Source organism: Dermacentor variabilis, chromosome 2 (genome assembly GCF_050947875.1).
Source record: "Dermacentor variabilis isolate Ectoservices chromosome 2, ASM5094787v1, whole genome shotgun sequence".
NCBI lineage: Eukaryota > Metazoa > Arthropoda > Arachnida > Ixodida > Ixodidae > Dermacentor > Dermacentor variabilis.
Genome location: NC_134569.1, coordinates 92,060,786 through 92,087,394, shown reverse-complemented (window position 1 = coordinate 92,087,394; position 26,609 = coordinate 92,060,786). Strand labels below are relative to the sequence as shown.

General features: G+C 46.5%; 2 protein-coding genes across 4 annotated transcripts in view; one reads left to right on the top strand and one right to left on the bottom strand.

The window, feature by feature from the left end:
• Positions 1–25,543, top strand: part of VhaSFD (V-type proton ATPase subunit VhaSFD) — a 49,727-nt gene extending 24,184 nt beyond the window's left edge. Inside the window, exons 1-13 of one of the 3 annotated variants that reach the window (XM_075681297.1) lie at positions 199–397; positions 3,339–3,420; positions 4,116–4,305; positions 5,155–5,268; positions 7,248–7,352; positions 8,250–8,347; positions 9,310–9,417; positions 11,116–11,200; positions 18,005–18,183; positions 18,616–18,741; positions 19,947–20,048; positions 21,605–21,718; positions 25,035–25,543. In XM_075681297.1, coding sequence (XP_075537412.1) covers positions 352–397; positions 3,339–3,420; positions 4,116–4,305; positions 5,155–5,268; positions 7,248–7,352; positions 8,250–8,347; positions 9,310–9,417; positions 11,116–11,200; positions 18,005–18,183; positions 18,616–18,741; positions 19,947–20,048; positions 21,605–21,718; positions 25,035–25,107 — 1,422 coding nt within the window. In that variant the 5' untranslated portion in view covers positions 199–351 and the 3' untranslated portion in view covers positions 25,108–25,543. Of the gene's footprint in view, positions 1–198; positions 398–2,478; positions 2,811–3,338; positions 3,421–4,115; positions 4,306–5,154; positions 5,269–7,247; positions 7,353–8,249; positions 8,348–9,309; positions 9,418–11,115; positions 11,201–18,004; positions 18,184–18,615; positions 18,742–19,946; positions 20,049–21,604; positions 21,719–25,034 lie in introns of those variants that run through there. The other 2 variants (XM_075681296.1, XM_075681295.1) reach the window with 2 other exon arrangements.
• Positions 25,540–26,579, bottom strand: LOC142572301 (homologous-pairing protein 2 homolog). Its single transcript, XM_075681298.1, has one exon. The coding sequence runs from the start codon at positions 26,281–26,283 to the stop codon at positions 25,648–25,650; it is 636 nt and encodes a 211-aa protein (XP_075537413.1). The 5' UTR covers positions 26,284–26,579; the 3' UTR covers positions 25,540–25,647.
• Positions 26,580–26,609: the final 30 nt, after the last annotated feature.

The window sequence follows — 26,609 nt, the reverse complement described above, 5'->3', positions numbered from 1 at the left end:
GTCTTCGTGTTGCTCTTGTACCAAGCGCCTCGAGCCTGTAATTATTCGTTCAACCTACAGTGCCGTCATCATTGTGGCACTTGCCAGAGTTTCGAACGATACAAACGGCACTCATTCGACAAAGACAACGAGGTCGAAGAAACTGTTGGCGTTTCGCTGTCACGTGCGAACCGCAGACGCAGCGAAGAAGAAGCAGAAGAAGAGGGCTGCCATTCCGGTCTGCCATGCCGGTATAGCCACTTGCTTGGTTCGTCAACCAGCTTCACGATTCTGCGCTCCACATTCAGCTCGCTCTTGAAGACCACCCTGCACCTGCTGGTGGGCAGTTCTCCCGAAAGCTCTGCGCACACCATGCACGCTCCCCGTTCATCCACAGGAGCCGACAGCGCCAGCGAGCGTAAGTGCGACGCGCCCTCCCTGCTGTCTTCACTCTTGGCACGCAGTGAAGACAGACTTACACTCTCCGAGACAGATACGTACGCAACACTGCAGTGTATTTCGCGGCACTAAGGTGTTTCGTATATTGCAGACGACTGACTCTAAACTGGTGCTAGTCTAAGGATTCATGCACGGTGCACAAGCCCGAAACAGTGACTGGTTTCAACTGCGGCACTTGCAACGTGTAGCCTGAAATATATGCATTATCAGCGAATTTTAGTTAATTTCGCAGTGATTCACGTTGACGGCCGCACAATTTAAAGCGTCCACCGGTCTTGATATAATGACCGCTTGTAGCGCAGTAAACACTTAAAATGAAATAGCTTGCATGCGGCGTCATAAGTGTCGTAATGGAGCATGATTCACAGTAAGGTGAACGCTTGGGCTAGTATATAGCGAGTCATCCGGGATACATACGCTCACAGTGCTGGGGTAAACATAGACAGAGACAAGAAACAAGAAAGAAACACGGCGCTATATCCGTATTGTTTCTTGTTGATTGTGTCTATGTTTAGGCTAGCGCTGTAAGTGTGTCCATGACGATTCACTGGTTACACAATACTGCCGGTGAGTAGTAGGCCGAGATTGTTCGAGTGATATTTCAACATGGTGGCTTAGGACTCGACAACAGAATCACGGCACAACAGAACAAAATGTCCAGCATGGTCCATGTCTTTCATATCAGACTTGTACACGTTATATATCAAAACTATGTAACCGGTTACAATTACTTCATCCAGAAATGTAATTGATTGCAGTAGCCTCAAGGAAGCAATTCAGCAATTGCTTAAATCCAATCGACAACTTTTTCGTTACTTTTCTCCCAACCTTTATTAATATTGCATAAACACAGTATGGATAGAACAAACTGGTCTGGTTCTTTCAGTGCGTGTTCTGCAGCCCTTCCCACGTTATTTTCACTAACATTTGCTTTTCATTATTTTCGTCGGTCGTCTTCCCTGGTTTCTTTGTGAAGTCACGTTCAATTTGCGCACTGGGGGAAAGGCGGGGTCGTAAAATACGAGCGCCTTGAGCACAAGATTGTAGCTACTCAATGCCACAGTGCTCGTGCCTGGGTCCTCTATGAAGCGCAGCGCTTCGTGCTGTTGCTGGGGATCAGAGAATGCGCTCCAGATGGGGCCAATTAAAAGTTTAAAGAATCGTACGAAGGGGATCTCCTGGAGTCAATATCCGAAGTGGCCATCACAATTGACCGATAGCTGCCATATCAGCCCTGGTCTAATTCGTTGGACAACATCTGGTGGATCTTTACGATGAGGAAACAGACGTTGAGCGTCCAGGTTTGCCTCTTCGTGCACGACCGCGGAGGTTCTAATGTAGTTCCCGCCAAATATATATGCTCAAAGCTGTGTCAGCTGTAACAGCTTGTCCATCAATAAAGTAACTACTTGCATGTAATTTCTTACCTGAACAAGTAATTGAATTAAGTGATCGAGCTTAGCGTTACCAAGTAACAAAAGCACCGATCAGTTACAAAACTGCCAAACAGTGTAATCAGTTGCAAGCAATAATTGAATGTAGTTTGCTTCGTGTAAGTCCGTTGGTGATGTAACGCCAAAAAGTCGCGCAGCTGTTTTGTCGCTTTATCAGTTTCGTGCGGAGGTGACAACAGCAGTCACGTACCAAGTCATGCATGTCCTATGTCGATAATGTTATCCTAGAAAAAATAAATAAAGAAAGCGGACGTCAGGGAATATATGACGACTATAATTGTTACCGACGTCTTAGCAAGGCTATATAGATAGGTAATCTATATTATAGCCGTAATGAGAGTTAGGGCTCAACGCATGGAACAGTTCCATGCAAGACGTGCCATGGGTTTTTGAATTTCGCGCTTAAAGTGACACCTCACGACCTTCACGACCTACAGCGGTTATAACTGCAACAACTATATGCTTAAAATAGCGTATTGGATGGAATTGAAGTGCAGACGATTTCATTAAATCAAATTATTCTCGCACGCGTTTACTTTAAACTATTTGCCACGACACAATAAAAAGTGAGCGTATCACAGCCAGCTGACTGATGCGACGCTCAAGGAGGCTTGGCGGAGAGTCGCCAGTGCCGTGTTGACTTCTGTGTATTTCTTACGATCTCACATTTGGAAGTCTCGTTTAGTGGACTGTACATGGGCACTGCTGTCGACCGTACCAGTCTGAAACTGTAGGCGAGCTTCAAGCTTTGCGGCATCCGCCGACAGCTCGATTTTTGCCCCATTTCGGGGTGTGCCGCATCGTTCTCCTCCTCACGTGACGTCTGCTGCCGTCTCCGCTGCCTGTCGCAAAACATGTCTCTGAGCACGGATATTGGCTCTGTTTTAACGGGTTTGCCCGATGATTTCGAAAAAGGAGGTTTGTCATTTCACTTACGGCCTCTTCTATACATTAGTTATTGCGTGTTTTCTCATTCTATTCAATGAGCGTGGTTTTACTGCCCCGTTGTTTGCAGCGGAGCCGCGGCTAGTTGCAACTTTCATTTTGCTCTTGCGATTGCTCCTTGTTATTTAAATCGCTGTAGCACAATTCGGGGAATATATAAGTTAATTTATGTAATGTGCATGATTTATGCTGCACTCTAAGCATGGGCTTTCTCCTTGTTTCATAGTGTAATTTGCACCGTATCAACTTGTTTTTGGTGATATAGCAATCTAAGTTACGTTGCGTATGTGTTTATTGTAGCGACAGAGTGTTCATAGGGCAAGCTGAGAATGCTGATTGTTACAGATTGCAAGCGTTTTTTTCATACGTATTCGAAATATGTCGAGCTTGCGAGTCTCTAACGTGTGATCATAAGTTTTCATTGGTATAACAGCTAGGCACCGGCGTAGCAGTCCATTTCTGTCGTGTTTCTTAATTGTATTTTTAAATTACTTTTTCTAGGTGTGGTGGCTGCCACCAGTGTTCTTCACCAAAGGGCGAACGAAATACGGCAACAAAGGGTCAATTGGCAGTCCTACCTCCAGTGAGTAAAATACTTAACGATTTCACGTCATAAGTTAATGTATACAGGAGGAGGTCTCATATCTCATGGCTGTGGGGGACCTTGTAATAAATAAGTGACATGTCACTATGGTCGCATATTCGTAGTTACGGCAGTGAACTTGTGGCTCATGGCATGTTTCATGGATCAGAATAATGGCACCAATTAATGCACTAGGTACGTCGCAACTAAGAATGCGAGTTTAATTACTGTGATGAAACCAGAAATTTTAATGTGCCAGGGTAACACTGGCCATTTCTCATTCATGTGAGAGAGCACGAATTGCAGCTTCTGTCACATTTTCCTGCATTACAGGAGCTCTTGTGCTCCAGAGTATGCTGCCGCTGCATGTTGGTGTACAGTGTTTCTGACTAGACCTCTTGGGCTGCAACACCTGTTAAGTGATGTGCCGCTACTGAGAGATCTCGGAGAGCCAGCTTTGCTCTCTTGCCCACCATAGAGCAAGTACATGCAAAGATCTGATTTCTTGCATGGAGTTTGAGCACAGAGGTCATCCTGCTTTATTGTGGTTGGTTGGCATTACTGTATGATGCAGCAGCTTTTGCCTTGCCTATCTAAGTGATCAGTGAAGCAAGTTCATGAGTACTTCATATGACTTGTATGACGTTATATGCTTTGTGCGCATTGTGTCGGGCCACATCATTCATCTTGTGCAGGAGCCAGATGATCACACAAGAAGACTACAACTTCATTGTTGCCCTTGACCAGTCGACACCAGAGAGCAGGGCTAACCTGCTCAAGCAGCAGCGTCTGCAGTCAGCCAAGACCTTTTTCAACATGCTGGGGCACATCTCAAGAGACCAGACCATCCAGTACATCCTCATCATGATAGACGAAATGCTTCAGGTAATGCTTGCTGCAGTTTTATTAGGTGTCCTTCCAACTCTATTTTTGTTTGTCACTCAAGTTTGGCTATATTGCACACATTATCACATTGTAGTGACAATCAGAACACAGTAGCAAATACTGAATTATGAGACTAACTCTTCATTGAGTGAACGTGCGCCAAGAAAAACAAGTTACACTCGAAGCAATACGACAGCGGTGAGCAGCGTCTGCGCCGAAAATTTGATCTGTGGATCAGATGCGTAAGCGTATACATGGCTCAATGAAACTTCCAGTGTAATCGCTGGTGCTCGCATAGGCTATAGAATGTACACCACTATTTGCATCACGCACACAATCTTATTATCCCAGGCTTGGTGACAACATAGGCAACAGCTCGAACTAGCGATAACATTTGGGAAATTTCTGATACAGAAAGGCTGAACAATAACCTTTAACATTTATTAGTTGGTGAAAGATGGTCACTGGAAAAAGACCAAGTATGCATGTCAATATTGTTGTGAGTAAGGAAGCAAAATCCTAGTTACTGGATAAGTGTATGAGTTAATTTGTACAGTATGTGAACATTTGTCATTTGCAAAGCTTATGATAAAACTGTTCACTTGCATGAACAGTTCTAATTTCAGACAAGTTGCATAGCTCATATGTTGTATCAGGCTCTTTTAACGGCAAACATGAGTGACAGTTTGAATAAGTATGAATGACAAGAAACTGACAGTTTCTTGTCTGAAGCATTGCACCTAGTTTTTGCTGAACCTGTTTTTTAATGAATGAGCTTCTATTGCATCTTGTGATGGATTTTTGTATTGCTTCACCTGCAGACATTATGTGACCTTATTTACTTTGCAGGAAGACAAGTCACGAGTGGAGATTTTCAAGGAGTATGCCCGCAAGAAAAAGGAGCCAGTCTGGACTCAGTTTTTGACCTTGCTGAATCGACCAGATGGCTTCATTGTGAATATGGTATGCCATGTGTGAAATGTTGCAACATCCAGATAAATTCATTACAGAAAATATGGGTGGGCCCCCCAAAGTGGAGAAATTATTACGAGTGGACTGTTGTTGCTTACACAAGAACTGAAAGTCAGCCTAGTTCATTCATCATTACATCATGCTTAACGTTACATTTTCTGTGTAATTTTCACATTTTAAATCATCACATATTAACACACCATTGTCCATTGTTGTGTTCATACAATGCACAATTTGGTCGTCTTTCCTTGTTTAGCTATGCGCACAATATATTTGTTAGTGGAGACTTGGAGGAGCCATGACAGCAAATTTTTGAGCTTGAATTATGCATTCATGTTAAGCTGCATGTGTCCCACAGCATTAACAAAATTTGAGCACATTCGGTGCAGTAGAAAATTTGCATATGAATATTTTTATGTCGCTGTTGAACTGTGCAGCAGTATGGCAAGACTGAGTGGAGAAGAAATGAATTGGCAGCCCCAGAAATGGCTCCCTCGAGTAACAAAAGCCTATCTCAAAGGCTATGCTTTTGTGCACTACAAATATTGAAAGTGATTGCAGGGCTATAAAATGCCACCACGCATTCTTTTGATTTTGCATGTGTGTCTCTGAAATTTGCTGCTGCTTTTTATTGTGTGAGGGAAGGAATTGCAGGCACAATTCAATGCCGACACCCTTGCTGTGCCTTTGGTTGCCAGAGCACGCAGAGTAAAGAGTCTGATGTGGTCTCGCACTGTTTCAAAGAAGATGACACAGCACTGGCCCCTCAATTCCCGACATCGCACAGTCCATACCAAAATGGTGGTTGCTGTGGGTGGAAGTAGCTTAAAGGAAGCAAAATTATGAGTCACAATGTGCTATGATAGCCATGTTTTTTTGTCTGTATAACCATATCGAGCTCTTTACTTTCAGTTACAATGATAAAACAGAGTAGTCATGTGATGGTGGTCATAGCCCCTTTAATGTGCCTGCTATTCAGTCTCAGAAGCTTTTGCGTGGATTCCATCTTACTATTGTAGCCCACATCTAGTTTTGTGAGGGCCAACAGATTGTTGAGCCCCTTGTTTGCTGACACACCTTCTGGGGCATGATTTGAAAACAGCAACTTCAAGGGATACTTTTCTGGTGCGATGCTATTCATTGCAACAATAAAAAGCCAACAGACAATCAATCCAAGGAAAGTATTGGCAAAAATAACTAGATACTGGATTTCTCGGCATCTATGTTCTCAAAATTCAGCAAGCTTTTATCGGCACATGTTTTCCTTAGAAAAGAAGTGTGAAAAAATTGCTTGCACATATTTATATTGGAAAGCAAACAGAGGCATGCGAAAGCTTATTGTTGTAAAAGCAGTGAGGCGCATCAACTACGGTTGAAAATTGCCGAAATTCATGCAGGTTTACTGAGTGGTTCATAAATAAGTGTCAAGTGCCTGCTGCTCTTTCAGTTACATCGTTGAGCGATTTCCACCCAGATTTTGCTTAGAGGGAGCATTTCTCCAGTGGGTTTAATTTAAAAAAGTACTGACGTATTTTGGACTTTCTTGTTGCCTTTTTTTCTATTTTTCGTTTTGTATGCATGTGTGTTAATTGAAGGTCGTAGACCTCTAAACCCTACCAAAGATACTAGCACACGTTGGAGCATGGAGCATCCTAAATAACTTATAATAGCTTTTCTATAGCCAGTTTTGGTTTTGTTACCCAGGAGGTTACTGTGTCGTGACCTCATGGTGCAGAAGGTGGTCACTTGGTAGCAGGACATCATGAAGTTTTGGCACTCGCTCCGGCTCGCTCGTTTTCCTCCTATGCTGCTACTTGTTGTGAGGCTCGATGTAGCAGCAAGCAGACCACCGAGCGAACCTCAATGAGTGTCAAAATGGCCCACAGTATTGCAGCGAAACAAGTACAGTGTTGTGTAGTGTCTTGATACATCTGTTTTGCTTGTGCATTGATTTCATTGTCTGCAACCAGACAAGTCGCATCATTGCCAAGATTGCTTGCTGGAGCCGTGAGCTGATGGAGGGCTCCGACTTGCAGCATTACCTCACCTGGCTCAAGGACCAGCTTCGCATGCCGGTGAGTGCACTAAGACAAATTTGTGGGTCCTTTGATAAGCTGAAGAACGTCCATAACAAGGCTTTCAGAATATGTTTAATAATGCACACTTAGATATATTACCAGAACAATGTTATGAATAAGTCAGCATATTGTGGTGCGGTGCCAGACATGGTGCAAAGCCTGAGATAATGTGACTGACTAATGCAATTGTGTATTTTTATGATATTGTGAGGCCAGCACTGCATCACTGTAGCTAAGCATGAGCATTGTTTGCTTATTCAGTGATGTGCAATTCTTCGTCTGTTTTAACATGTAAATAAATTTGACTAGTTGCAAACATGTGCACTCCTCTGTCTGCCAATTTATCATGGTCACTGTGGTTGCGTGTTAGATTGAGTGGTTGCATTATTTATTTTCTCACATGTAACAGAAACATTGCCGTCAGACACTTTTAAGTGTTTGCCATTGTAGATGCAATAGAATTATTCAAGGACCTCTTTTTATTGAAGGACTTACCACTTTTCGCGTTGTATTTTAGTGTGGGCTTATAGTGCCATGCAAATAACTGCACTCGTTACACCAACTGGCTGGTACAAAAAGCACACAGAAACATTTTCTTTTTCTATGGTTACGTTTGACTGGTATGTCCAAAGGCATTGAAAGTGCTCGATAGATGGGGTTGCGTGAAATGAGGCAACACTTTTTGTGTCATTTGCACAGAGCGCCTACATTGTGGCTGGCTATTCTGAAGAGTGGGGGAAGTGGGATATGTGGAGGTGTATTTCAGGCAGATCATTAAATTGAGCCAGTATATACCTATCCTTTCTTGTTTTTTTTCCCTTCTATTGCGCACAAACTGCTAGCTGGCTATGATGTTGACACTTGCCTGTCTGCCGTCCTTTCTTTTGCTCCCAGAACAATGACTACATCCAGTCCGTGGCTCGGTGTATGCAGATGATGCTGCGGATCAATGAGTACAAGCTAGCCTTCGTTGCCATTGATGGCATTTCAACGTAAGTATAGGACAATTCAGTGCTTTTGCTCTAAGGTGCTCCCACCGCTTGCACGTTGGCGTGCATGCTATCCTTGTCTTGCTTTACTTCTACCATGTGTGTGTAATGTCATCACTTTCTGGCATGTGTCATCCTCATGTAAGGATGCTCTGTAGTGTATGTGTCCTTTTTGTAACACTGATGGCAGTGCTTCTCAGATCTGTTGCAACAGCGATGAATCTGCTAGTAGAATGTGTGGCAGAACATTCAAATAATAGCTGCATGTGAATTAAGTCAATCGTACATAATTTGCCAGCTGCTGGCCAATGTTGGCACCATTACCACCTCATGTTGCTTTGTGCGTTGCTTTCATTGCTGTTGTGCTATTAGTGGAAACATGTGATATTGTGTGCACATGTTACTGTCACTAAAAACATTACATTAGCTTGCTGGTATCAGGACTGTGATCTTGTTGATTCTCAAGGTGCAAGCAGTTTATGTGCTGAGTTTGGGCTTTCATTCACTCGTATTTACACCAGAAAGACAAATCTTTTTGTACTGTTCACAACACTGGAGTGCAGTAATCTGAACATCTGACCCTTGCTACGCTCTCCATCACAGTGAAACACGCAAGGCTCAGGAGATATCAAAGAACATCAGAATGGTGCACTGACACTTGTGCCTGTCACTTCAAACTGGCCAAGATTGAAAATGTTTATAGCATTATAACACCCCAACACAGAGCTCCAGATGTGACAAAAGCTGCAAACTCACGCTTTCTTGTTTCATTATTTGAATGCTGTATATGGCAGCACCTTGAAAATTTTGTTGTAACAGTTTGGTATTTGCACAGCGGCATTTCTTGCCTACATAAATGTACTCACAAAAAAACTTAACGTCATTGATGTGGCCGTAAGGTAAACATTGAGGAAGGAGCAAGCACATAGATGAGTCCATCGTGATGTTTTGTTTCTCGCTCACAGCATTGTGACAGTGCTGGCGGGTCGAGTGAACTTCCAGATTCAGTACCAGCTTACCTTCTGCCTCTGGGTCCTCACCTTCAACGTTGACTTGGCCAAGCGGATGAGCAAGTAAGACCTTGCAGCACTCATTTACTCTGGAGATGATGAGGCTTGTCACAGCACTGAGTCATATTTAATGGCTGATGCTTTCTGTGAGACTGTGACCACATATAATTATTTTTGAGAACAGTGAACAGGCCACAAAATGATGTGCCAATATTTTGGGGATTACTGTACTGGGCAGCAGGATTCTGGCTGCAGTTCTTAATTGATCTTGGTCAGACTGTGGCCACTTTTGTCCCAGATGCAGCAATCTAGTTTTCCTTCTATTTTCACTGCCATAATCCATTGCCCTAAATGATTGGAAAAGCTGTTAGTGCATTGGATTATGGTGTTAAACAGCTGTCTTGGTGTCCCCCACCTCTGTATACCACAATTACAGAAATGTGAAGAATATGTCACTGAAACTTTTCACTTCATGAGCTTCACTCTGCAGAATACATAATGAAGTCGTAATATTACAACATACAAGGCATCTTATTTTTTTTTCAGTCTTCTTACTTTCAGTTATTGGGCAATTCACAATTTTGCTGTGCCACACAGGCCACTTATATTGTTTGTTCAAAAGTTAAGCCTGCTTTTGTACTTGCATGAAATATACTTATTATGGCAATAGCAATTACAATCGACTTCCGTTAATTTGACCCTGACGGGACCAACAAAATCGGGTTATCTGGCGAGTCGAATTAAACAAAATGCAGAAAAAACACCAACACACACCGCTGGACACCATATTGTGAGGTGTCCAAGATTTCCTTCAAGCTGTCCAATTTACCTTGCGGCCATTGTGCCACATCAACAATGCCTGGTGCCTTACCAGAAATTTTTGGAAGTGCTGTCAGAAATTACAGATCAGTGAATGAGTGCAGCTAATTTGAGCTGGAAATGCAGAGAGATAATTTATCACACTGGTGCGTTTTGTGCACTGCGTGCCTATCAGATAATGCCATATCATTTAGCGCTGATCAGTCTTTGGTGATGTGGAAGCCTAATTCTTTACTGCATCATTAATTTGCTTATCCACTGAAATGGGGCATGCAATGGCAGTATGTTAAAATGCTGCTAGTGCAGCATGTTACCCCTGTTCTGGAGAGAGGTGGTACATGCGCTGTGAGCCTAACATAACAGTCAAAGCTAAAAGGCTCGATTTCTGCATTACACATAATTGCAGTAACTAGCAATGCACCAGACTTTGGCTGAAGTTTGTCTGAAAGGCAGTGAGAAATTTTGTTCAGTTCTAGGAGTTGAAATTTGCGGGACCTTTTCTCTAAGCAAATACGTGCGACTCTGACAGGACCAACCAATCAGTTCTGATTATCCGGCAATAATCATTAAAAGATATTGAATTACTGGAATTTCAGTGTAGTACAGGTTAACGAAATTTCACATTATGCCAAGCATCTGAAACACGATACTTGGTTTTAAATGGCAACAGTTTTAGAAAAGTTCATTGTAAATGCTTGTGTTGATGGCATTTGTTAGTACTAATGGCGATCGCCATTAAAGGGGGTAGATATGAATAACTGCACCGTTCTAGGCAATCCTGGTTTACTTTAAGTTGCAATTTCAGGAAATTTTTTAACTGATTGTTTTCAAGAACTTGCAACCATTCATAAGTACCAGAACTTTTCAGATGTGCGAGGAAATGCATGAGGAAAATTGCTAAACATTGAACTTGAGAATGTGCATTGCCTGCTGCCTCTACAGGTACAACATCATACCAATCCTGGCTGACATTCTCAGTGAATCGGGAAAAGAGAAAGTGGCACGGATTATCCTGGCAACATTCAGGGTTTGTACAATTCTTATATCTCATTAGATTTATCAAGGGTGTCTTCAGAATTTATGGTGAGCCTTCCTTCTGCCATTTAGAACGGTGTACTTTAACCCTGCATTTACAAATAGTGTTTCTGCTGTCACTTGCTGCAGTAGATTAGCTGCTGTGGCATTGCACTGCTGAGCTCGAGATTCTATACTTGACCCCAGCCACGGCGGCCGCATTCTGCTGGTGGCAAAATTTTAGAAAAGAGAAAAGACGCTTGTGTAATTAGATTTAGGCACTCACTAAAAAGTCCCAGGTCATGGAAATCAATCCGGTATTCCCCACTACAGAAAGACCCAGAATTTGCTTTTTGTGTGTGTGTGTGTGGGGGGGGGGGGGGGGGGGGGTGCGCGCGCGCGCGCACGCTGTTTTAAATTAATAAGTGCCTAAAATTGCAGCACAGCGAGCATACCACGAAAGCAAATACAGGTTCCCAAAGCTGATGATGTCACATGTGCTGAGACACATTTACCAGTTGTGTGAAATATTTACAACTGCTTCAAACCATCATAACTCCTAATCTTTCTTTCTTTAACTATGGTTTAAGTGGTTGATGGTGGTGAGAAAAGGTTTATTGGCGGCTCCTAATGTAAAGGCACAGCAACCGGGAACGGCAAAGCAGCCCGAAACACTGTCCAAACGGACGCCAGCAATCAACAGCGCGAGGCGAGACGAGCCGCGCGTTGGCGATGCGGCTGTGCCGCGAGGCGCGTCTTCTTCTTCACAATCTTCTCCCCCCGGACAAAAAGAGCCATCCTGGCACCTTAAGATTCGGGAGGCAGAGGGTCGTGGTAGGGCTTGAGACGCGAGACGTGGACAATGTCACGTCCACGCCGGCGCAAGTCTTCAGGTGGTGACAGGGGCTCAATGAGAAAATTCACCGGGGATGTTTGCTCCAAGACTCGGTAAGGCCCTTCGAATTTTGGGACGAGTTTCGAGGAAAGCCCCGGCGTTTGGAAAGGGACCGACAACCACACAAGAACGCCTGGAGCGTAGGTCGTCTTGGGATGCGTGTCGATGCGGTTTTCTTTCTGGCGCTGCTGTTGCTCTGCCGTAAAGGAGCGCGCTAGCTGGCGGCATTCTTCGGCTTGTCGGGCGACTTCGGAAACAGGTAGACACTCGGAGGCGTCAGGACGGTATGGAAGGAGCGTGTCGATGGTATGCGTAGGCTCGCAGCCATACAGGAGGAAGAAAGGTGCAAATCCCGTAGTGGCCTGGATCGCGGTGTTGTACGCGAACGTGACGAATGGAAGGATGCGGTCCCAGTTACCATGATCAGATGCCACGTACATAGAGAGCATATCACCAAGTGTGCGGTTAAATCGCTCTGTGAGCCCGTTAGTCTGTGGATGGTATGCCGTGCTTGTCCGATGAATAATATGGCATTCCGAAAGCAAACTTTCGACAACTTCGGAGAGAAAGGCGCGACCTCGATCGCTGAGGAGTTCCCGAGGTGCGCCGTGTCGAAGCACGAAGCGATGTAGGACGAAAGAGGCTACATCCCGCGCTGTAGCACTTGGTAAAGCAGCAGTTTCGGCGTAGCGTGTCAAATGATCAATAGCAACTACGATCCACCGATTGCCGTCTGGTGTCATAGGAAGCGGGCCGTATAGGTCGATGCCGACGCGATCGAAGGGTGTGGCAGGGCACGGGAGTGGCTGCAAGGCACCAGATGGGCGTAAAGGCGGCGATTTGCGGCGTTGACAAGTCAAGGCAGCACCGAACAAACTTGTGAACAAAATTGTACATGCCGCGCCAGTAGTAGCGGTGGCGAATTCGTTCGTACGTCTTGAAGACTCCGGCATGGCCACACTGCGGATCGTTGTGGAAAGCGGCACATATTTGAGACCTTAAGCTGCGGGGAACCACCAGAAGCCACCGACGACCTTCAGGAGTGTAATTGCGTCGGTGCAGCAGCTGGTCACGAATGGCAAAATGAACTGCTTGGCGTCGGAGGGGTCGGGATACAGGGATGGTCGACGATCCAGAAAGATAGTCGAAAAGAGAAGCGATCCACGGGTCACGACGTTGTGCGGTTGCAAAGGACTCCATGTCGAGAGATGACACGGAATGTGCGGAAGTTGTTGCGCAGGCCGAGTCTGGAGGTAAAGGTGAACGAGACAAGGCATCTGCGTCGGAGTGTGTGCGTCCACTGCGGTATACGACGCGAATATCGTACTCCTGGATGCGTAGTGCCCAACGGGCTAGGCGGCCAGTGGGATCTTTCAAGTTGGCGAGCCAACAAAGCGCATGGTGATCTGTGACCAAGTCGAATGGGCGCCCGTACAGATATGGTCGGAACTTGCCAAGTGCCCATACTAAAGCCAAGCACTCTTTTTCGGTCACGCTGTAATTGGCCTCAGGCTTCGTCAGTGTGCGACTCGCATAGGCGACTACATATTCGGGGTAGCCCGCCTTTCGTTGGGCGAGTACGGCGCCGAGACCGACCCCGCTGGCATCTGTATGTACTTCAGTTGCAGCTGACGGGTCGAAATGGCGAAGAATAGGTGGGGAGATGAGAAGACGACGCAGCGTAGCAAAGGCGGAGTCACATGCAGGGGACCAGCAGGAGAGGGCGGCGTCACCGCGTAGAAGCTGAGTCAATGGCGCCATGATCGATGCGAAATTTCGAACAAAGCGCCGGAAATATGAGCATAGGCCCACGAAGCTTCAAAGTTTTTTGATGGTCTGAGGCTTCGGAAACTCGGCGAATGCTCGAAGTTTTGCAGGATCAGGTAGAACGCCGTGCTTGGACACAACGTGGCCTAAAATGGTGAGCTCGCACGCGGCGAAGCGGCACTTCTTGAGGTTGAGTTGAAGGCCAGCGTTCGTTAGACAGGTCAAAACTTGTCTGAGGCGGAGCAGGTGAGTAGGAAAATCAGGCGAGAAAACCACGACATCGTCGAGGTAACACAGACATATAGACCACTTGAGGCCACGCAGCGTGTTGTCCATGAGTCGTTCAAAGGTGGCAGGGACGTTACAAAGCCCGAAAGGCATCACCTTAAATTCATATAAACCGTCAGGCGTAATGAATGCGGTTTTCTGGTGATCGGCCGCAGCCATCGGGACCTGCCAGTACCCTGAACGCAAGTCAAGGGATGAGAAGAATTGTGCTCCCTGAAGACTGTCGAGGGCGTCATCGATGCGCGGCAAAGAATAGACGTCTTTGCGCGTTACCTTATTTAACCGACGGTAGTCGACGCAAAAGCGAATAGACCCGTCCTTCTTGCAAACGAGAACGACAGGAGATGCCCAGGGACTGTGCGAAGGTTGAATAACATCACGGCGCAGCATATCTTCGACTTGGGTGGTAATGACACGACGCTCTTCGGCAGAGACGCGATATGGTCGTTGACGTAATGGCTGATGTGAACCGGTGTCAGTGTAGTGCTGCACTTCCGACGTGCGGCCCAGGTGAGGTTGTGAAACGTCGAATGAACTTCTAAATTTGTGCAGGAGATCAAGAAGGTCGGCGCGTTCGGCAGGTGTGAGGGTATCGGCGATGGCATTCAAGAACGCAACCCTGGACGTTTCCTCAAGCGCGGACATCGAAGATGGTTGGCCGGGGTCGACGTCAAAAGAGTCTCCAGGGACGTCAACCAAAGACGAAGAGTCGAGGAGTTCCACGAAGCCAAGGCATTCACCAATGAGCAACGTAATAGGCGCACAGAGGGGATTGTAAAAGTATATATTGCTGCAGCCGCCAGCCATGTCAAGCGTCGCGAAGGGTAGTGGGAGAGATTTACGGCCCATGAAGACGTCGGACGGCGTGAAGAGGACCGTTGCATCAGCGATGGCATCGCAAAAGACGGGTACGAGGGCGAAGGAGCCAGGTGGAATATCTGTGTCCTCGCGCACGGTAAGTTTAGAAGGGCGGTCGCAATCTTCGTCCAAGGGTGCGTCACAAGGGGCAAATTCAACTTTGGCGCGTGCGCAGTCGATCACGGCTTTATGACTGGATAAGAAGTCCCATCCGAGGATGACGTCATGCGAGCAGGTGGGAAGAACAATACACTCGACGATGTAAACAATGCCGTGAATAAGCACACGCACAGTACAGGCTGCGTGCGGAGTGACGTGCTGCGCGCTTGCCGTACGAAGCGACAGTCCAGAAAGCGGTGTGGTCACCTTGCGCAGCGAATGGCACAGTTTGGCGGCTATCACAGAAACGGCTGCGCCGGTATCCACAAGAGCGAATGCTGGAACACCTTCTACACAAATTTCGACCACGTTAGCAGGAGAGGCGCGAGGACTTTGACAGTTCGAATGGGGCGCAGTTCTTGCCTCTTGAACTGCGACGTTCAGTTTTCCTGGTCAGGTGGTGCGGGTCGCCGACGCATTGGGGAGAGCGAGCGTCGGCGAGGGGATGGCGAGCGACGCGAAGGAAATTCTGGGATGTCAGCACGAGCATACGGTTGGGGGGAAGGAGCGGCGTATTGGCGAAATGGCTGGCTGCCGTACTGGAAGGGCCGCGAGGCGTCGCCGAACGCTTGAGGACGACGGCGGCAATATCGGGCGACGTGTCCGAGAGTGCAGCAAGAATAACAGATGGGTCGATTGTCAGGTGTTCGCCAAGGATTAGCTCGCGGTGCGGTCCAAGATGTAGCATGGGCTTCCGGTGGCAGCGGTTGGGACTGGGTCGTGAAAGACGCCGGTGGAGGCCTGCGTACTGCCTGCGCGTACGTAAGAGGCGCGGCCACAGGCAGGACTGGCTGCGCATAGGTGAGAGGCGTGGCGACAGGCTGCACTGCCCGCGTAGAGTTGAGATTCGCGGCTGTAGGCGGCTGATGGTGTGCGGAAGGGACAACTTGGGCGACCTCTTCGGAAATGAGGGTGCGGAGCGAGTTTGGAAGACGGGAGGTGGGCTCCTGAGTGAAGGGGACTAAAGAAAGTTGGCGGGCAACTTCCTCACGCACAAAGTCCTTGACCCGCTGAAAGAATGAGGATGGGTCGTACATGTTGTCAAGGCTCGCCAACAACTCGTCGCTTCCCAAAGGACGCCGAGTCGAAGCGCGTTGCTTCCTTAACTCATCGTAACTTTGGCACAGGCTGACAACTTCAGACACAGTGCGCGGATTCCTGGCTAGGAGCATCTGGAATGCGCCGTCATCGATGCCTTTCAGTATATGGCGAATTCGCTCAGCTTCGGGCATTGCGGCGTTGACTCGTTTACAAAGGTCCACGACGTCTTCTATGTAGCTTGTGAACGTTTCCGCCGTCTGCTGTGCTCGGGCGCGCAAGCGCTGTTCGGCACGCAGCTTTTGAACAGCGGGTCGGCCGAACACTTCCGTAAAGGTTGTCTTGAAGACTGACCATGTGGGCACGTCACTTTCGTGGTTGTGAAACCACAGTTGGGCAACACCAGCCAGGTAAAAGATGACGTGAGTTAACTTGGCTGGATCATCCCACTTGTTGTGTGCGCTCACCCGTTCATATGACGCAAACCAGTCTTCTACGTCTTCGTCGTCTGCACCGCTGAAGACCTTGGGGTCCCGTTGTCGTGGAACGCCGGTGCAGGTGATGGACTGTGGCGTCGGTGCCGTTTGGGAGGAGCTGTCGGTCATGGCGGGTGGTAGCGTTCGTGATCTCAGCTCCACGGTTTCAAGCGACGGGGTTTGAGTCCCAGCACCTCCACCAATTGAGAAAAGGTTTATTGGCGGCTCCTAATGTAAAGGCACAGCAACCGGGAACGGCGAAGCAGCCCGAAACACTGTCCAAACGGACGCCAGCAATCAACAGCGCGAGGCGAGACGAGCCGCGCGTTGGCGATGCGGCTGTGCCGCGAGGCGCGTCTTCTTCACAGTGGCAACATATAAAAAAACAATTTGCATTAAGTTTTGCTTTTAAATTTTGTAGTCTCATTTCTTTAAAATGGCTGCCATTGTACTGCTAATTAGTGATCTAATGCCCTAGACTTCCGTTAATTCAGCTCCGGTTAATCCGATCCGGGCCGAAGGTCCCGGCCGGTATCTATGCATTTATGCCGAAGGTCCCGGCCGGTATCTATGCATTTCCATCTTAAATTAGCCATCGCCGGATAATTCGAACTTGACCAGCCAGCACGCATGTGCCTGACCCGTATGGCGACTCCGATAGCGACCCTTTCAGTGGCAGCCTCTGTGTCGACAGACCTGAGAGGACAGTCAATGCGTTGAGCACACATCATCTATTTTCGGCCCGCCCTAGAAATATTTTAAAGCAATAACCGTAGGTCATAGTGCTTGATTGCAGTATTCACCTGATTATAACGCGTGACTTTAAAAAAAACGGAAATTGGACCGAAGATAGTCTGCGTTGTGCATTCAGTCACAAAACAAAAATCGCCTTCGCAACGTTCGCATGCATTGCCGCATGACACTGATTTATTGCGGCGAAGCTGACTTTAGAAATTGTGTGGTGAAGCTTACTTTAGAAAATTGACCGCCATTATGCAACAATTTTTCTTGCTTAAAAATCGGGCGCGCGTTAGATTTCTACATTGTTTAGGAGGTTTAATGTAATTTATACGTTAGTATACTACTTTGCGCACGTGGAAAGTGGGGGCGCGTTTGATTTGGGGGCGCGTTAGAACCAGGCAAATACTGCCCAATGAATCAGCAGTGTGTTTTGTTTTTTTCTGCATATTGTGCAATTCGACCCGTCAGATAACTCGATCGATTTCGTTGGTCCCGTCATGGTCGAATTAACGGAAGTCGACTGTATAGGATATTCTAGTGGCACTCATTATTTTGTGCATTTCTCTCCCTTTGTCCTGGCACGGGGAATTTGCAGAACCTGATCGAGAAGCCTGACGAGAACGAGATCCGGCGGGACAACGCCATCGCCATGGTGCAGTGCAAGGTGTCAAGGCAGCTTGAGATACTGCAGGGCAAGAAGTACGCCGATCCCGACATTGTGGAGGACATTGAGTACCTGGAGGAGAAGCTTAACACCAGCGTTCAGGACATGAGGTACGCACGGTTGAGTAGCCGCAGCACGTAAATGCGTGCTGCAAAGCACTGTCGGGATTTGAGATGGCAGTAATCGGGGCACGCTGTGCTGTACTGGCAGTTTGAGACAGTTGGAATTGGTAAAAAGAAAAAATAATTCTGGCAGAACTCACCTGCTGCGACTGTCATGTCACATTGTCACATAACCACCATCGTAAACAACGTACCAGAGTGGGCAACTGCTATATGTATGCACAGCTAAACTAATATGATGCAAATCATCACTTATGGTAAAGCATTTAAGTATAGTAGTTGCACTTGAAAAATTATGCTGAGTGTTATGTATACTGCCTCATTGTGAGAATATTGCTCACACTGTGTAGTGTCTAGTCTTTTTCATTGCTGTCCATGCTGTAGCAACTTAATTTCGAACATCTTTGTTCCTGCTTGCAGTTCCTTTGACGAGTATGCCACAGAGATCAAGTCTGGTCGTCTAGAGTGGGGACCTGTGCACAGCTCAGAGAAGTTCTGGCGGGAGAATGCGGACAAGCTCAATGAGAAGAACTATGAGCTGCTGAAGTGAGTGAGAGGCTATGGAAACTGTGGCAGCTGGATCTATGCGAGACTGAGCAAATTACTCTTTTGTGTTAGAAGGTTTTCTCTGTGGCAGCGTTAGGGCACCGCATTTGTATTTTACTGCGTATGGCCACTGCTCTTACCTCAGGCTCCCTGGCATCTGCACTAATTACATGGTGTAGCACACTGGTTGCTTAGCAAGGATCGTTGAATACATTTCTGGGGTCTGTAAGGCCACCTACTGTTAAGGCATAATTACAAGGCAAAGTAGAGCTAGGTGTTCTTATTATTATTCATACTCTGCACCAATTAGGCTCTCCTGTGCGGTTGTCTAAAATGCACTGTTCCAGAAATGGGACAACGGCTGGCAGGTATTCAAGCTTTCTCTCATTGTTTATGAATATACCAATGATACAAGTCCAGCTTCCCATCACTTATACTTAATGCATCAAATATTTTTGTCTTGATATTTACGGCAACCATTTCCATGGCCCTTGGCATTCCATTTCCTTACTTTGTGCCCAACGGTTCTTTGGTCACTATAAATGTACTTCAGGACTATTGCTGTAAGATGTGTTCACTGTGGGAAAACATTTCAGCAAGGGCCTTTCAGCATACCATGTTCATCCATGTTATCAGCCAGCTGAAGAAGGCAACTGTTGCATGAAAAAAAAAAAGAAAAATGTTTCCAGCAACGACAAGTACTTTGATTCATATTAGGGTGTCTCTAGATGCAATATTAGTGACTCATTTGGCCAACTATGCCCAAACATTCATTACGCTGAGAAATCCCCAGTGTGCATCTACGGGATTTCTTGTTAGCAGCAGGCAAACAGTGTGCACACCTTAGTATGTACTCTGGTCACATCTGCAGCACATATGCTAAGCACGGCACGGAATGAGAACACCGCCCAAAAATGCTGCTCATGTGCATCCCTTGTGACAACAATCTGATGAGATCCTCACTGATATGATCTTTTTGCCAGCTGCAGAGCTTGTCTTTCTCAGTAATCTTGGGGCAACTTTGTAGCATTGCACTTCAGCCAGTTGAGTGGGAAATTTTCTTTCTTTTTGTGTGTGTGCGTCTATTTCCACCTTGCGATGTTCCGAAAGACTCGTTTGAGCAGAAGTGGAAATTGGATTAGACCGTAACACACGAAATTGCTGGAGGAAATATTATGCTGTAAGGTATTGTCTTTTTACTGCAGGATCTTGGTGCGCCTGTTGGAGACAAGCAGGGACCCTCTCGTCCTGAGTGTCGCTGCCCATGACGTTGGAGAGTACGTCCGGTACTATCCACGAGGAAAACAGTTGAGTGGGGCTTCATTTGCTGATCTCACTAACTGTTCATTCATTGTTTCAAGCTAATGTGATGGCATGAGGAGCACTGCTGTGCCTGCTCATTGCCTGCATGAATGTTGCGTACAAGTCCATTAGCATTCTCTCTTGGCAGGTGAGCAGAGCTTTTTAGAGTTGTATGCATCTGTGTAAAGCAAACTATAAACCTTTAGCTGAAGATCTCTAACGGTGAGAAAGAATACAACAGGACCCTGCTGCTGGCAGCAGCACAAAATAAGTCATCTTGGCTCTGCAAGGATCGCATTTATGGATAAATATGGTTATGTTGACTGATATCTTGGTATGCTTACTGTAGCAGGTCACACATATAATGACATCTGGCATAAATTGTGTTATTGTGTAACATCGTCACTTAATTCTATCCCTCTAGACTGACCAATAGTGAAAAGTGGCCATAGAACCTTTCTTTTTCTATTTACAGCAAAAAGTGCTTGAAATATTGGTGCAGGAAGTTGTTGTATCCTTGTGGAACGTGCCTTTAATCTTTGGCACTGCTATCAAGCTTTGAACTAAAATGCATTTTCTGAGGCATTGTCCTTTGCCTTTGGGTTTGTTGTTTTTCCTTTGTCAGATGTCGCAAACTAGCTTTACAGTCGTGCTCTCTAAGTCGTATCACGTAAGACGCATGTCGCCTCCCTCCTTTTATGGAGGTTTAAGGGAGGGTGGGGAATTGGTGGGAGATGAGCCTTGACAGAAATGTGGAGCTCCTAACGTAGTGCACATGGCACCTTTTGCGAAGACAAGTGCATTCCATTTATGCTTCACTTTTCAAGGAATCATCTCATTTCACCTGTGATATATTCCATGTTAATTATGGCCAGCACTCTCAACTTCTCTTCAAATAATTAAGTTCTGTGTGCATTCGTGCCATACATGTTCCTCCAGTTTTATAGTTGTTGGTCTACACCGGTTCCATCTGCCACCTGCCAATCACTGGTAGGAAAGGCACAGCAAATACCTCTTGCATTACATTGCTTGGGCACAAATGCGTTTTCGTTTCAATAAATGTTCTCCCAGTCCATTTCAGCAATTCTTTTATTTTTACGTTTAATTCCTGTATTTTCAGTAGATAGTTACATATTGAAAATTAAAACTAGAGTTGTACAGAGTAACTAGTTGGGCTTGTTGGTTGAGCATAGTGGCAGGCTACAGCGCGGGAACTGATGGAGACAGAGTAGACACACAAAGTACATAGACGCAGCACTGTCTGTGTACTTTGTGTGCCTCCTTTGTTGGTTCCCGCTCGGTAGCCTTCTGCTAAAACTACAGACTTCAATTTGTCGGTGTTAGTATAGAGTTTCTGTTAGGAAACTTGAATTTCCCAGAACAGAGGAGATTGTGCTCAAATTGGTTAGTACGGCAAGAAGAAAATGCCGGTGACTATGCATACATAATTTAGAGGCACTAAAGTGTAAATGCGGAATGATGCTTGCACTGTTTTTGCCTGCAAGGTTGAGCTGCTAAATGTCCATCGTGTAACACTGGTTCTTTGTATGGTCACTTTCAGTGTTATTGAAAAACTGGGCGGCAAGCATCTTGTGATGCAACTGCTAGGCCACGAGGACCCCAATGTGCGGTATGAGGCTTTGCTCTGCGTCCAGAAGATCATGGTGCACAACTGGTAAGGCGTAGTGGTGAAACGCTAATGTAGCTACTGTATAGGTATATTGTTTATGAAGCTGTTTGCGCAACCATTGTCTAGTGGCTGACTAGCCAAGCGTAGCATACTACTTGTTCAGTCTCTCAATCAGCATATTAACCTATAGATTAATCAATTGGTAGATTAATTACTGCATTTACTTTCCATTACAAAAAGGGTAAATTAAGCTAAAAGTAAAGACCCTCTATTTGCAGTTTGAGAGTCCCCAAACCCCCCACACTGAGTCAAACTTAGATTACACACAAATAATTGATTTTGGCTGTCATGTGCAATGGCGTGTTGGCTGAAAAATGAGCACTAGTTGTATTAAAAAAGTCCTGAACCGCATTTCATTGAAGCCTCAAGAATGCCTTTGAATGAGTGTGGTACCCCCAGTGTAGTACCAAAATAATTTATGAAAAAGATCTGAGCATAGATATTTCGAGCGCTGTATTTAGCTTTCCCATTCGACCTCCGAGTTTGTTCCGAAGGAGCTGTGAAGCATCTATGGCGACAAGAGTAGTGGTACCCAGCCTACAGCATTACAGCGAGTGGGCTTGTCACTGCACCCTGTAGCGGCCGCACTATTTATTCTATGCAGCAGACACAGCTACGTGTGGTTATATACAACTGCAAGTGCACAGCAGGGCTAGAGCGTGCATGTGCTCTGGCCTGGCTGTGTTTCCGTGGTGCAGACCGGCTTTGTCCTGCAAGGATAGTAGGCAAATCCAGATTCCGCACTTCGTAGCGCTCAATACGAAGCACGGATAACGAGAAGCGGCCGGAAGTGAGCACACTTTGGTGCGCATCCCTTGCAGGTGCTAGTGGCTATTCAACGGAAGGGGCAGCAGGCACGGTGCACATATGTTCACTGCTGAAATTTCGCATAGTTCGAGGCAAGTTGAGTGTTCCATACTGATCAAAATTAAGCCGACAGCTGCAGCATACTGATATGCAGTGTGGCCAAAGTTTTATTCTTACTTGGGCAGGTGCGGCAAGCACCACCAAACTATAGTCGGCTCGTGCTTCATTGGTGTCAGCTATTGGTCAATAGCAGCCGTATATGGGAATACACTATATGATGAAATATGGCAACCCTGAAACATGCAAGAAGAAGGTTTTTGTTGAAATGAGTGTGTTTGAGGAAACAGTGACTTTGCACTCCACTTGTGAGCTCCACGCATCACGCTTGTGCAGAATTTGGCTGAGATGTTTACAACAGCGAATGCTGTTGTGAACATCTATTTTTTCACGTAGCTCGAGGGGTGGTTCAGGGCCCTTTTAAAGCTAGTTTTCCACATTAGATCAATCGAATTGCCAGTCTCAGCGACACCAAACTGCATTCCAAGGAGTTAGGTGTGCAGTCCTCCTACGTATGATGTAACCCGTTGCTCCTCAGTCACACAACACCTAATTCAAAAATCTAATTGGGTTTTTGAAATAGCCGAAGCTCACCGCATCTCGCAGCTCGAACGCCTGTCGACCACCACGACGGGAAGGTACATTATTAATACGCTCGGCATAACGTACCACAACCAGCACGGCCAGAAAATCCAAATCCCCAACAAAATCAGAGAGACCATTACGGTGGCAACCATTCCAAGAAACGTGCATCCCAATTACAACCGAGGTAGAAGAAAGGCAAGAGCCGAGGCTCTGCTCCGTTCATTCGGTAGGGAGAAAAACGCGCGCTTTGTCGACGCAGCCGAATATGTGAACGGCCAAAAATACACTGCCGTAGTCATAGACGCAGCGTCAAAAACCAGAACCACATGCAGTGTATACACCAAACGCTCGGAAATAGCGGAGGAAGTAGCGATTGCGCTGGCCCTCACAAAACAGGAATGCGAAGTCATACTAAGTGACTCGCAAACGGCAGTAAAGAATTATGCCAAAGGTCGAATTTCCAAGGAAGACCTGTCCATTCTGGCCAAAGCGGGCAGATCCAAAACCGCGAGCTCGAGGATCATATGGTTCCCCGCGCACGTCACCACGGAAGGCGATGCACTCCTGAACCTAAACGAGACGGCGCACCGGACGGCGCGAGACATGACCCGCCGTGCCGAACAGGTCAATGCCTCTCGCACGATAGCGAACGCTTCTCGAGCAGACCGGGACAGGCTCACCAGATACAACAACATAACCAGTGCATATTTGAACACCAGAAGGACATACCCACCGCCGAGTCCCAAATTGAACAGGAGGCAGGCCGTCACCTGGCGACAACTCCAGACGAACACCTTCCTTAATCCATTCCGTCTGAAACGTACCTTCCCAGATAAGCATCAGGACGACACGTGGAAATTGTGCCAGGAAGGACCAGCGACACTCAAACACATGCTGTGGGAGTGCAATGTAGTTATAGGAGGGATGGCAGTTACTCCGGAGACCCTGTTGTCGAGGTGGGCTGCCGCTCTGCGCAGCTCAGACCTTGGAATCCAGACGTGAGCAGTCCAGCAAGCCCGTGAGGCGGCGTTGAGGCAGGGCCTTGACGTTCCCTCGTGGGAGACCTGAGCCCGGGTCGCGTTAAACCTTGCCGGACGTACAAGAAAGTTGTATCCATCCATCCATCCATCTTTGAATTGGTCTTTGGGGAGGAGAAATGTGCTTATCCGCCTTGAGAAAGAAAATACGCTGGGCTGCACAGTAATGTAAATGTGAAGATTTGGGGTTCTTTACTCTGGTGGCGGCTGCGTATGGTGCAGCCAAGTGGCGGGCCCTATCTCAGAAGCGATCTACGATGGGGACAGAGTGCACTGAGTGCTGATGGCTTCATGTGCACTGTGTTCTCGCCGCTTAGTTCGCGTGGAAGTGAGAAGCAGCATGAAGGTCAATTCACTTGCTCCTGCCACCACGCTTCTTCACGCCTGTGTTTTGACAGCGAGTGTCCGCATTCATCGAGTGAGATGTGTTCATGTTTACTTGTGCGTATGTGACACCAAGCTTGTTAATTTAGTTAGTAAGCGAATGTTTACAGGTTTATGCCGCCGATAAAACTGCTATTCTTGCTTCATGTAGCTGTCTAATAGTTTGCTATCGCAATTGATGCGTTGCCTTTTGGATGAAACTGCAACTCTTGTTTAATGTAGTAAAATTATCGGAAGACCAGTGCTCTTCCTGCTGCTCTTTTTTTTATCTCCTGAGGTGTCTCCTTTTTCTGCAAGCGCTACAAATGTCGTGTGTGTAAATGTTTGTTTAGATATGTGGCCTAATACGCCAAAGTTTCTTTTAACTGCTTGATTTTTTTACTCCCATTTTAGTGTAATGGTTTACATAATCCTTTTTTTATTTTTTTCAGGGAGTACCTTGGAAAACAACTGGAGAAGGAAACTAGCACCTCACGTCCAGCACAAGGCCCAACCAGATCATAACTCATCTGGACATGTTACTGTGCTTTTCAAGCCTCAGGAGGGAATGTGTAATAAACCTGTGTATTTATTTATCCAAAGGCACTTGGAGCCACCGGCATTCCTGAAGCATAACTTTGTGGGTTTTTCTTTGGTTAAAATGTTTGAGCTGGCTGCTCCATGCACATAGTGCAAGAGTGACATTCCAAGTAAAACTGCCATTGCACAAGTACTTACTGAAAACAAACTTTGTCTTTCCATTCTGCATATATAAAATATTCTTCGGTACTATAACATGATGCAGACTGTGTGAGTTCTTTCTGGATTTGTACAGTGTGTCAACAATGTAACCTAAAGCATTCACTTGTTTAGTGTGATTTATGTTAGACTATAAGTTGTGCCAGCATTGTTTAAAAGCTGCAGAGAACATGTGTAGCAATAAAGACAATTGTGACCACTGTTTTCGTCTTTAATTCAATACTTTGTCGTACGCCAACATGAAATAAATACTGAAGGAAACAACTTCTAAACTTAGTAATTAAACACTATACGTGTTTCCCTTGTCTATTTTGGCACAGACACATTGACGTCTTCGTCTGTCTCGACGCCAGTTTCTTCGATGAGGGCTTTCTTCCCCTTAGGATAGCCTTCAAGAATGGCATCAATCATGTCGTTTGCCAAGCGCTTTCTCTTGCGCCATTCCTTCACGAATGTCTCGTTGTCTTTGAGAATGCGGTCCTTAACTTCCGGCTCGACGAAGTTCGTATTGGAGGTAAGCTTATCTAGTCTCGCTTTCAGCCTTTCATGTTCCGCAGTGGTAGACGCGATCTTTTCGTTGAGCTGTTCCGTCGTTAAGCTCTGACTCAATGCGCTCAGCTGCGACTCCCGGGTCTGCAGCTGTCGCGTCAACTCTTGGTGCTTAGCGTTGAGGTCGCTGATCTCTTGGTCCATAGCGGACAGCTCTGCTTCTGCAACGTTGGGGAATTCATCCTGGTTGGCGAAGTATATCTTCTGTTTTCCGTAAGTCTTCTCTTTGATCTTGTCGTCCTGCGCGAGTTGCTCCAGCGCTCGCACTACGGCAGTCTTTCCATGCTCCTTGTGGAGGTTGTTAAAGATGTCGTTGGAGCTGTAGGGCCGGTTCTGAGCTTTGACGTAGTCGAGGATAGCTTTTTCTACCGACGCTTCTTTAGACTTGCTCATTGCGAGCTACAGATAACACGAAACTGTGACCGAAACAATCGCCCGGCGTACCTCACCGTCGTGCGACGCCGTAGGAGTTCGCGAGTCCGTGAGCTGCTCAGTTGATTTTGGCGTCGAGCATGCTAAATTCCACAGGAATGAAGTGGCAGCCGCATAATTCCCGTACACGTCTACACTTCGTTGTTTCAAAAGTGCACTAGACAGTGGAACGGGCAAGTTAACTTTCAAAGGCGCGAAAACATGCGCCTGTAAGTTACCGGATGCCGGATACGACAGTCTGCTCTCTAGTTTCATGTCCGTCGCGCAGATGGCAGCACCTTGCAGCA

Excerpts from the sequence above, each read along its gene's own strand:
- LOC142572301 (XM_075681298.1), bottom strand. The coding sequence starts at position 26,283 with ATGAGCAAGTCTAAAGAAGCGTCGGTAGAAAAAGCTATCCTCGACTAC.